Genomic DNA, 11,835 nt, shown 5'->3' with positions numbered 1-11,835 from the left:
GCTGACTTTAGGGGAACGCTCTCTGTCCACTCGGGGCAGGGGGTGGGGGGCTGGGAGGGAGTCCTTACCTCTTTCAATTTCTTTTCCTTGGTTCCTTGAAGATCCCCAAGTTCCATCAGTGCTCCCCACTTGCACTTGCTTCTGAGCCTAATCTGTTCTTATACATCTCAGAAGTGATCGCTTCAAACACACTCAATATATGACCTCATTAACATAACAAAGAAATCCCTCTTCGTGAAGAGGATTGCATCTCGGGTATAGGAGTTAGCATTTGCAACCTGTATTTTGGGAGGACATAATTCAATCTGTATCCAGGGCCTCTCCTCACTTGATTCCTGCCCTTTCTTGTCTCTTTCAGGCTCTGAGGGCTGCGTAGCCAGCAGAATGCCCGGCCTGCTGAACCGGGCCACAGGGGCAGCCCTGCCTCTCACCGCGTCAGACGTCACCTCCTTCGTCAGTGGTTACGCGCTGGGCCTGACCGCCTCCCTCACCTATGGCAACCTGGAAGCTCAGCCCTTCCAGGGTAAGAACCACTGTTGGGGCATCTCAAGGGACCACCCACCCTCCAGGTTGAATCCCTGACCTGCCATTGACTGACTGCTTGACATTGAACACTATCGGGATCTCAGTTTCCTCATCTGTAAAATGAGAATACCATTTTTGCCCTCAAAAAACCTCACGGCCATTGGGCCAATTCCGCCTCATCCCAGCCCTATAGGAGAGAGTAGAATCGCTGCTCCTGTGGTTAGTAACAAGTGGGGTCTGGCTTTAGACCCAAGCTCGAGCTCCAGCCAGCTGGCCCACCACATTCTACCATTCAAGCACATGTGTCCGATGGCCAATACCAATTCTCCAGGTGACCTCATATGGAGAGAGGCATCAAGAGTTGGGCAAAACCAACTGCCCAGGTCTAGTCGTGTGTCTCTGTCCCTCCTCTTGGGGGAGTCATTGGCCATCTCCCCATCTGGATGCTCCTCTCTGCCCATCCCTCCTGGAGCTGGTGAAGTAATCCGAGAGGCCAGAGAACATGGGGAGAACGGTCGGCCCACGGGCGTCATTGTGTGGGGCACTGAGGCATTTGCCTGCAGAGCCTTACATACGTCACCCTCGTCTTCATCGTCAGACGGCTGCTGCAGGAATGCCTTGCTGGCAGGCGACGTGGAAGGTCCTTCTGGCTCAGGGACCCTTCTCACTGCAGTGGCAGAGGTCCTCAGACCGACGCTCCACGTCTGTGGAGTGACCCGCCAGCCCAGTCTGATGCTCCGACACCGCTTCCATTCGCTGGAGGGCAACGCTACCCCAAAAGGAGCGAGCAGAGAAACGTACTTCCCTTCAGAAATCTTGTTGGCAGGGGAAATGCCCTGGTGCTCGATTGGAGGCCTGTGAGTCAGAATGGACTCGGCTGTTGTAGTTCAAGGGCAGAATTCGTGGCTTCCAGGTGGGAAAGCCAGTCTGAATCCTAGGCAGTGCGTCGCATGTCAGTGGAGGTGGTGTGTGTGGCTAGGATGCGGAAGAGGTTCCAGCGGAACTTTCAGAGTAAGATGAAGTTGGAAGAACCCCGGCAATCGAAATCCGAACATGAGCCCATGAGAACCCAATAGGTCAAATGGTCCGAACCTGGGAGCAATTCTGTCCGTTGGGCCTGGGGTCCCCACTATTCCGAAGGTGGTGAACAGCCGCAGAGAGAGTAGTTGAGACTTGGACTCACCTGAAAGCGCAGGGGACTAAATTCCTGAACAACTCTGGGGGGCAGTGGTTTGGCTCAGACTTTCCACCGCTGATTCGAAATCCAGAGCGCTGGCCCTGCCCCAGAACTATTTCATCACAGTCTGCAGGTGGTGCATGAGCTATCTTCTCATGATAGTCATGTGAGTTGATATCCTATTTTACAGATGGACTTAGAGGCTCCAAGACTCTACGTGCCTCATCCTAGGTCACCAGCTATTAAACGGGCCAGGGCCTGGATGAGAACCTTAGAACCCTAATCAACTTCCTCCAAAGGCCCAGCTCCTCAGCATCCAAGTGGCAGACAGGTGACCATGGGTCAACCCCCCTGCCCAGGCCCACATAAGAGCTAACATAGAATCTAGGTCTCCAAACACTCTTGAAAAATCAGCAGCGCTGGTCACACTGGGCACACAAACCACAAGGTAAGTTTGCTACAACTGGGGAGGAGCCCCTGGCTCTCCATGTGCCTCGCTGTCCACACAGGGCCTACTGCTGCAATTCCCTAACTGGCCCCAGAGCCACTGGAGGCCCCACCTGGCTCTCTGGAGAGCCCTTCCTGGAAGTGGGAGCCAAGGGGGAGACATTCTGGGGAGAGGGTTGGGACACCCTCTGATGAGTGCCTTGCCCCGTCAGGCATCTTCGTGTACCCCCTGGATGAGTCCACCACGGTGATCGGCTTTGAGGCAGTCATTGCCAATCGAGTCGTGACGGTTCAGATCAAGGACAAAGCCAAGCTGGAGAGCGGCCACATGGATACCAACCGTGTCCGATCCTCAACGGTCACAGGTAAGAAGGCCGTAGGGGCCAGGGCAGTGCCTGGTCCCGATGGAGATTCCCGGGCTGGCGTGTCAGGCCAGGGCCACCCTGGAACAGCATAGAGAGAGCCCTGGACCAGAGATTGGGGACTGACATGAAATCCTGTGTGTCCTTGGGTCAATAATTAATGACTCTGAAGCTCAATTTCACAAGTCTATATGATTGAGGTAATGGTTCCTGTTCTCACCTCCCAGGTGTGATGAGAGCAGAGAAGTCTCTAAGAGAGTATTTCAGATAGCTCTGTGCAGCTGGGTGGCCTGCTATTTAAGCTCAGTGGTATGAGCTTGGGTAGAAATTAGACCTCGTGTGCAAAATGGGACCAGTAGTTATACCCAATTGATGATCAATGGGAAAAATGAATGCAGAACATTCTCCCAGTCCTTGGAACAGATAAAGCACTCAGAGATACCTGCCACTGCGGACAGTTAGCCCTCCTGTCGTGCACTGGGTGGTGTGACACTGGCAGCTATGTCACCAATACTTCAAGGACCAGCAGGGTCACCCAAAGTGAAACAGGTTTCCGTGGGGCTTCCAGATCAAGAACAGACGACAGAGAAGGAGTAGGCTGTCCAATTGCCAGGGATGAGCCACGGAAAACTGGATGGCTATCAGAGCACCATTGTCAGGCACAGTGACAGAAGATGAGCCCCTCGGCCTAGAAGACCCTCAAGACAAGACTTGAGAGAGAGCTGCCTCCTCAAAACCGAGTTGATCAGAATGAGGTGGAGGGAGGAAGTTGTCAGGACCTTCATCGTTGATGGGCAGGCCTCAAAATGAGAAAAGCTGTGGGAAACAGGCATTTAATAATCAGGATGCAGAATGTGCAAAACATGCATCTAGGAAAATTGGGAGACCTCACAAATTAAATGGAGCACATGAAGAACAATGGTGCGCTGAGCTGCGCTGTTGCTGTCATTCGGAATCGGCTATCAGATGGCTCGCTGTGCTGGGAACGACAGATGCATCTTCAAAGGAGCATTGCAAGAGCTATCTGAAAGTACAATGCTGTCTGGGATAGGATGACTCCCATACTCAGACACAGTGCAGTTAGTACAACTATTATCCAAATAGATGCATCAACCACTAAAGCTGGTTGATGGTGCCCAGCTATTAGAAGATATAGCATTTGGAGTCTTAGAGACTTGAAGTTAAACAAGTGACCATCTAGCAGGGAAGCAACAAAGCCCACATGGAAGAAGCACACCAACCTGTGTGATCATGAAGTGTTGACAGGATCAGGTATCAGGCATCAGGAGACGTAAAATAAGCGATCATATCGATGCAAATGAGGGGGGTTCAGAGTGGAGACTCAAAGCCCATCTCTAGACAATTGGACATCCCCTCACAGAAGGGTCTCAAGGAAAGGATGAGCCAGCCAGGGTGCAGTATAGCAACAATGAAACATACAACATTCCACTAGTTCTTTGATGCTTCCTCTCCACCCAACCCCCCACACTCCTACCCCACTATCATGACCCCAGTTCCATGTTACAAACCCAGCTAGACCAGAGCATGTACATTGGTACAGGTAAGTACTCAACACACGGAATCCAGGACAGATAAACCTCTCAGGAACAATAATGGGAGTAGCGAGATCATGAGGATAGGGGGAAGGTGGGGAGAAAGGGGAACCAATCTCAATGATCAACGTATAACCCCCCCACCTCTGAGGGGGACAAACAACAGAAACATGGGTGAAGGGAGACAGCAGATGGTGTAAGATATGAAAATAATAAAATTTATAATTTATCAAGGGTTCACGAGGACGGGAGGGTTGGGGAGGGAGGGAAAAAAGAGGAGCTGATACCAAGGGCTCAAGTAGAAAGAAAATGTTTTGAAAATTATGGTGGCAGCATGTATGCAAATGTGCTTGATACAACTGATGTATAGATTGTTATAAGAGCTGTAAAAGCCCCCAATAAAATGATTTATAAAAATTTTTAAAGAAAAGGTCATGACGAAGAAATAGAAGAATGCTACCAGTTTCAGTTTTGTATTGATCAAACATACAATCAAGACCCAGGGATAATTCTTTTTTATTTAAATGTAAAACTTGGAAACAAAGAGGAAGGTATAGTAGTAAGAATTATGACCTTGGTGATAGAAATAAAACTAGAGATTGCATGATAGAATTTTGCAAGATCAGCAACTTCTTCATTGCAAATACTGTTTTTCAATAACATAAACTGAACCTATATACATGGACTTCACCAGATGGAACACACAGAAATCAAATCGACGACATATGCGCTTACTATCAGCAGCCAAATTGAGGTCAAGGCTGACTGTGGAACAGACCACCAATTTCCCTTATGTGAGTTTATGTTGAGGCTGAAGAACATTAAAATACCATATATACTTGAGTAGAAGCCAGCACGAATATCAGCTGAGGGACCACAAAAACTGCACTTAAAATGTGCTGAAAAACTCAGCTTGTCCGCGAGTATATACGGTAAGTCCGCAAGAGCCAAAACACAACCTTGAGAATATTCCACATGAATTTTGAGAACATCGCAAGAACAGATTTGATGCATTGAATGCTAAGGACAGAAGACCTGGTGACCTTGGAATGGCATTGAGAATATCATACTTGAGGAGAGCAAACGGCCTTTGAAAGACCAGGAAGAAAGAAAACAGCAAAGTCAACGTCAGAAGAGACTCTGAACCTTGCTCTTTCAACAATGGATTCCAACTCCATGAAGAGAAACAAAGAGCTCATGGGTTGGGAGCAGTCAGACACTCAAGCCAGATTTGGAAGAGGACATGGAACAAGGGATCTCATCGGTGACATCTGATGAATTTTGGCTGGAAAATAGAAAAGGGCAGAAAGATGTTGTCTTGTGTTTTTAGTGTGCAAGGGAATTTGACTGTGTGGATCATACCTTTGGATAACCTTGGAAATGAGAATTCCAGAACACTTCATTGTGGAAACTGTGCACAGACCAGGAGGCAATTGTTCAAACAGAATAAGAGAATATTTCACGGTCTTAAAATCAGCAAAGATGTGCATCAGGGTTGCCTCTTCCCACCATGTTTATTCAATCTGTATTGAATCATTGACAAATAATCCAGGAAGATGGGCTATGGAAAGAAAACTGTGGCATCCGTGTCAGAGGAAGGATTAGTAACAACCTGCGACATGCAGAAAACCCAGCCTTCCTGGCTGAAAGCAAGGCGGACTTGAAGCACTTGCTGATGAAGATCAAGATCAGAATCAGTGTGGATTCTGAGTCAGTGTGAAAAACTCAAAATCCTCACAATGGGACGAATGAACACCATCGCGATAAACAGAGAAAAGATCGAAGTTGTCAAAGGATTTCGTTTGGCTCGGATTCACAATAGATGTTCAGGGAAGCAGCAGTCTAGAAACCAAACGGCACATTGCGTTGGACACCTGTGCAGCACCACCGTGCTGTAAGAGCAAGGATGCCAGCCTGGGGACTACGGTACCCCCGATCCGAGCCATGGCCTCCTCAGTCACCTCGGAGGCTCGTGAACGCTAGACTGAAGAAGAAAGGATGCCTTCGCATGACAATGTTGGTGAAGAACATTGAAAGCACCATGGACTGCGAGAACCACAAACAGAGCAACTAGAATGCTCCGTCAAAGCAAGGATGCCAAGGTTGTCTCCCGTACGGGAGAGACTAGTCCCTCAAAAAGAACCTCAGTACTTGGTAAAGTAGAAAGTCAGGGGAAAGGAGGACTCCCCTCAAGAACATGGACTTACATACACAGTGGCTGCAGCCGTGGGTCAAGCGTCACAACTGTGAAGGTGGTGGAGGCCCTGGCGGGGTTTCGTTCGGTTGTACTGAGGGTCACGGTCAGTTGGAACCAACTCAAGAGCACCCAAGGACGACAGCAATTCATCACAATCCCGGGCTCGGATTGAGTCGTCACAAAGTGACTGGGGAGACCTGCTGCTGAAGACAGTGAGGTTCAGAGAGGGTGAGGGGTTGGCACAAGGTCACATAGCATGTCCGTAGCCGAGCCAGGACCTGAATCTAGGCTGTGTCATTTGATATGTGATCCTTACCTTTGGACTTGTGATCAAGATCAAGTGTATTCACCTGAACGTTAAGCTATTCCTGAATCGTTGAATGAACACTTTCCGTGAGTGAGTAATGTCAATGTCCTTACAACGCCTCACAGCCTGAAAGACTGGCAATGACCATGACAGGACGTAGAAAATGACTACAGCAGGAGGGCTTTGGAGAGCGCGAGAGGAGGGAGAACGGGGCCCAGACCGGGGACCAGGAAGGTTTTCACGGAAGGGCTGGCTGGACGGGAAGACAGCCTAAGAAGGGATGAAGGAGATGACCTTCATATAAAAGAAAAGGGCAGGAGCAAAAGCGTAGACCCCAAGGGTGGGCAGATGCTTGACCTTGGTTCTTGAGGGAATGTGGAACCAGAAGACTATAGGTGTGATCCTCTGTTAGGTGTGAGTCCATGTCTCCGGCCCCTAGAGAGATACAGAGGAAGTGCACAGGCCTGGATCAGGTCTGGACCCAGCTCCCGGTCAAGGACTTAGTTATTTGCTGAGTTGCAACTCCACTGTGACCGCCAGTTTTCCCATCAGCAAAAGGGGCCTTTGCAAACCTTGGCCCAGCAATGTCAGAGGAGATGAGAGGTGGTACCGCAAAGCCTCTGACGCCAGTCCTGACTCCTAGGAAACCTTCGACATGAGGGCGCTTCCACTGCCTTTCAACCCTGCACACCCGGAAAGGTGGCTTTGGACGAGGACCTGGAGCGGATGCTGTTTGTGGTCAACCTGGGGACCATTGGCCCCATGGAGAACGTGACCATCTTCGTGAGCACCTCCTCCGAGCTCCTGACGCTGCCCAGCGGGGCTGTGCGGGTCCTGCTACCTGCTGTCTGTGCCCCCACCGTGCCCCAGTTCTGCACTGAATGTGCTGGCGCGAACACCCAACAGTCCCAAAGGTAAGAAGCCCCTGCCCAGACCAAGGCGGGCATCTGAGAGGGGCGGCGAAGCCAGCCAGGTGAGGCCAGAGGTATGTGGGGCTCTGGAGCTAGAAGGTGAGGCTCGGCCCCATAGTTGTCATAGCTCCACCCCACTCACCTTTGGTAGCGTACTTAGCAAACCCCTTGACGTGCTCCTGTGTTGCTATTGACAGAAGTCCTGGGGTTTGGCCAGCTTGGGGTCAGAATTTCCAGGATTTCTTGTTTAATTCACCCAAGAGGTATTTTCTGAGTGCCTGCTATGTGTTACACAGTGGGCTAGGTGCTAACAAAAAACACCTCACTGCCATCAAGGCAACTTTAACTCATAGCAACTCTATGGAACAGAGTAGAACTGCTCCCTGGGGTTTCAGAAACTTTCCATCTTTCCATGAGTAGAAAGCCTCATCTTTCTCCCAAGGAGCGGCTGGTGGTTTTGAACTGCTGACCTTGCGGTTAGCAGTCCGACATGGACCCCATGACATCACCTACAGAAAAGTAGGGTGAAGGAAAAGTTCATTGGTTGAAGAGTATAAAGTGGGTTCAGGGCGGGCAACACATTTTAGGAGGTGTGATGTTTCAGCTGAGACCTCGGGGATGAGGAGGATGTAGGCATGGAGGAGCATTCCCCTTGGGTGAAGAGCAGCAGAGGCCAAGGTCCTACGATAGCTAGGATCAGAGAGGAACTGAAGCACGGGCACTGTGAGATGCAGGGTTCTCACCAGGGCAGAGAACATTGGAGAGGAGCCAATCAAAGGCCAGGCTGAGCTACAGGGTAATCAGAGCCAGTCAGGACCAATACCCAGACAAGCCCAGCCCCAGGACAGTTGGCTTGCCTGCACTCCCTGGTGGGGAGCAAAGGAAAGCATGCCTGGGGTTAAGATAAGGCTCCACCATGTCCCAGCCAAGTCGGAGGACAAAAGAGGACGAGTGTGCCACTTGTTCGGCACTTACTGCCTGCAGGTGACATCCTTTGAAGTCTTGTGTAGTACCATCGGAGTGATGTACATTTAAAAAATCGGTTCCACCACATCTTAGTACCATTTTTAGTACAAAAGTAACACATTTTTGGCTGATTATCAGTTGAACTGCTCTTCTCCCCTCCCCTCTCTGGCATGTGTTACAATGCAGTGACTCTCCAGGAAGTGGTGCCACATGCATCCTGTAGGTCCCGGCCCCTGTGCTGGGGCCCCAGGGATGGCAGGGGAGCTTGTATATACTGGGATGAAGAGCCAGGGACATGGTGGTGTCAGCAACCTCCCCTGGAGATCATCCTGGAGGGACCACCTTAGTCACCTCACAAATAGATGTCAAGCACCTGGGATGTGCCCGACACGGTGCTGGGTGCTGGCTGCTGGGAATAGAGCGGTAAACAAGACAAAGTCCCTGACATTTAAATGGGGGACACAGACAGACCATTGAGAAACCCACCCATCTGCAGGTAACAAGTCAGGGGATCAGCTCTGTGAAGAAGGCACTCCAAGGGACAGAAGGGACGAGTAGGGTAGGTACTATTTGAGATTAGGCAGCATTTGAGGCCTGGCCTGAATGAAGGGAGTTAGCCACGGGAATGCCTAAAGCAGTGGTTCTCAACCTTCTTAAGGCTGCGACCCTTTCATACAGTTCTGCATGTGGTGGTGACCCCCCACCATGAAATTATTTTCATTGCTACTTTGTTACTGTCATTTTGCTACTGTGATGAATCTTAGACCCCTGTGAAAGGGTTATTCGACCCCAAAAGGGGTCACAACTCACAGGTTGAGAACCACTGGCCTAGAGGAAGGCATTCTGGGTAGAAGGAGCAGGGAATGCCAAGCCCTGAGGCGGCAGCAGGCCTTATGTGTTGGCGAAGCGGCAGGAAGGCTTGCTCAGCAGAGGAGGGAGCCAGAGAGGGAGAGAGCCATCACAGGTCATGCAGGACTGTGAGGGTGGGGTGAAGCCTCCGGTAGGCACAACAGAGAAGTTGGGGGGGCACACCAGTCTCAGCCCAGGGAAGACCAGCCTTGCGTTGCCTTCCGGAAGTGCTGCTTCGGAGAGGCAGGTCTTTGCAGGGCTGGGGGCCACCAGGACCTCGGTGGATTGGGAAATAAGAGACTTGATGGGTCCTGGGGCTCCGGGGCTGCCTCTGATAAGCTCCTTCTTGACCCTTCCAGCAGGCAGCTTGATAATGATGCTGTCCGTCAACTCTCTATGGATGTCAAGGAAGCTCAGATGAAGGACATAAGAAAGAGTTTTAACATAATGCCAAATGTCAGTGAAGTTGAGGGGCTCACCACTAGTCCAAGGAGAAAGTGAGACTAGGCAAGGGGAAAAGCCACGCGGTGGTTCACCCAGCGGTCCAAGAGCAGGGCTTCCTAAGAGCAACAGGGACATGGACAAGGGTGGTGGTGGTGTTTTTGTGACTGCAGGGAGGTGAAGGCGGTCTAGTTGTCTCTCACCTGGAGAGCAAGTGCAAACAAGCGTGTGTTCACATCAAGGAACCTGTTCCCAGACAGCCACGTGGACAGAGCTTAAGAACAATGCTAAGTGGGGGAAAGGACAAAATGAAGGAGCTTTGTAAGCAATACAACCTTGTCCCTTAAAAGACCACCCCATCCAAAGGCCACCTGTGTTTTACGAGGACACGTGGAGGCCCCGGGGAGCACAAGCAAGTAGCACTGACGATAAGGTAGGCAGTTCAAACCCAACTAGAGGCACATAGGGAGACAGGCCTAGAGATCTGCTCCTGAAAATCCACAGACTGGAAACCACCACCCCACCCCACCACCCCCCGGTGCATGGCTCTACTCGGCACACATGGGGGGGGGGCAACAAGAGTCAGAATCGACTTATTACTACGTGCATGTTGAAAGACGGCTAGGAGGCATGTTGGAAGGAGTGCCTGTTCAGAGGGAGGAAGAAGGTACGGAATCAGGGATGGCAAGGTGACAACAAAGGGGAGGGGGCGGGGGCTGAGAAATTGCAGCATGTGTCAGACACTGCCAGGCACACACCCATGTGATACTCAAGGGAAAGGCATAAGCCTTCTCCCCGTTCTCAGTGGCTGAGGCAGCCTCGGCACAGAGGAGAGGCACTTGTCCAAGGGCTGGCAGCTCTCCGAAGCGGTGAGGATTCTAGTTCTGCCAAGTCCTAGTAGCGTGACCTTGACCTACTCACCGCACCTCGCTGAGCCTCAGTGTCCCCGTGTGGAAAATGGGGCCATGATGCCTTCCTCTGGGAGTCCTCATGAGAGCGACATGAGCACTGTGCATGGTGCCAGCCCATCCTGGGTGCTCCACTGAGGTGTCTGGGCCTTACCTGGGGGCAGGTGGGTGTGGGAGAGGAAGGAGCTGGGTGTGGGGGGAAGCCCTTCAACCCCTTTGATGGGCTGGGCCTAGAGATTTCTAGGGTTGCCCGGGACCCACCATCCCCTCCCCATCTTCCCACCCTTGGCCTCCTGCCTATGCCCTGGCCACCTCTTCTCTCCTCCTCTCTGGTCCCTTCCCAGCAAAGACGGGCATTGCTTCTGGGCCCAGACCCTAGACTCCTGCAACCAGCTGGGCCTGGCGAGTCTTCTGGACACTGAGGTCTCCAACCCCATGGAGTACGAATTCAACTTCCAGCTGGAGATCCATGGGCCGTGCCTGCTGGCAGGTGAGGAGAAGCTGCCCAGACCAGGGCAGGTGCTGAGAAGGCTTGTGGTCCCAGTGGGAGGAGGACCTCAGACTGCAAGTTGCCAGGGCAGAGAGAGGAAGGGGCAGACAAGGCAGCCAGCTGGCCTGGACAGAGGAAACCCCAAATCAGAGGGAGTTTCAAGACCCCCCCTACTTCTACGACTCCAACAGCAACCCCAAAAGGAGCCCCCAGGGGGTCCGTTTTTAAAGCCTCCCCCACCCCAATGGCTTCTGGGAGGAGTTTCCATCAAGGAATGGAATAAGAGCCTCAGTCTCTAAGCTGCTTCCTGGCTCACCCCGTGTTTGAACTCAGAAGCACGCGGGAAGCTTTCAAATCGCTGATGCCCAGACCTCCCCCCAAAGATTCTGAGGACATAGCCGGGGGGTTGGCTCAAAGACTGAGCTCCCCGCCATCTCATCAATCCTGACTCAGGGTGGCTCTGGGACAGGGTCAAACTGACGGGAGTAGGAAGCACTGACCCCGCGGTTAGTGGCCCAGCTTGCAACCACTCCGCCACCAGGCTCCCTGTTTAGAAATAGTTACAAGCTCCCCAGGCAGCTTTGTGCACAGCCAGGGCTGAGAACCATTGCCCCAAGGGTTCTCCCGCACAGCCCACCCAAGGTTTCACCAGGGCACGAGGACTCTGGGTTCTCGTTAGAGAGCCTTGTCCCAGAGCAGCGT

At 51.7% G+C, this 11,835-nt stretch overlaps 1 protein-coding gene across 1 annotated transcript in view; it reads left to right on the top strand.

The window, feature by feature from the left end:
* VWA5B1 (von Willebrand factor A domain containing 5B1) overlaps positions 1 to 11,835 on the top strand; it is a 72,555-nt gene that overhangs the window by 23,015 nt on the left and 37,705 nt on the right. Inside the window, exons 2-5 of the mRNA XM_045298942.1 lie at positions 359 to 523; positions 2,362 to 2,514; positions 7,212 to 7,482; positions 10,988 to 11,133. Coding sequence (XP_045154877.1) covers positions 385 to 523; positions 2,362 to 2,514; positions 7,212 to 7,482; positions 10,988 to 11,133 — 709 coding nt within the window. The 5' untranslated portion in view covers positions 359 to 384. The remainder of the gene's footprint in view (positions 1 to 358; positions 524 to 2,361; positions 2,515 to 7,211; positions 7,483 to 10,987; positions 11,134 to 11,835) is intronic.

The sequence above is a fragment of the Echinops telfairi genome, unplaced genomic scaffold (assembly GCF_000313985.2).
Source record: "Echinops telfairi isolate 266 unplaced genomic scaffold, ASM31398v2 ScPeMD7_7457;HRSCAF=8495, whole genome shotgun sequence".
Taxonomy (NCBI): domain Eukaryota; kingdom Metazoa; phylum Chordata; class Mammalia; order Afrosoricida; family Tenrecidae; genus Echinops; species Echinops telfairi.
The sequence above is the reverse complement of the archived record's forward strand: the minus strand, read 5'-3'. Positions and strand labels throughout refer to the sequence as shown.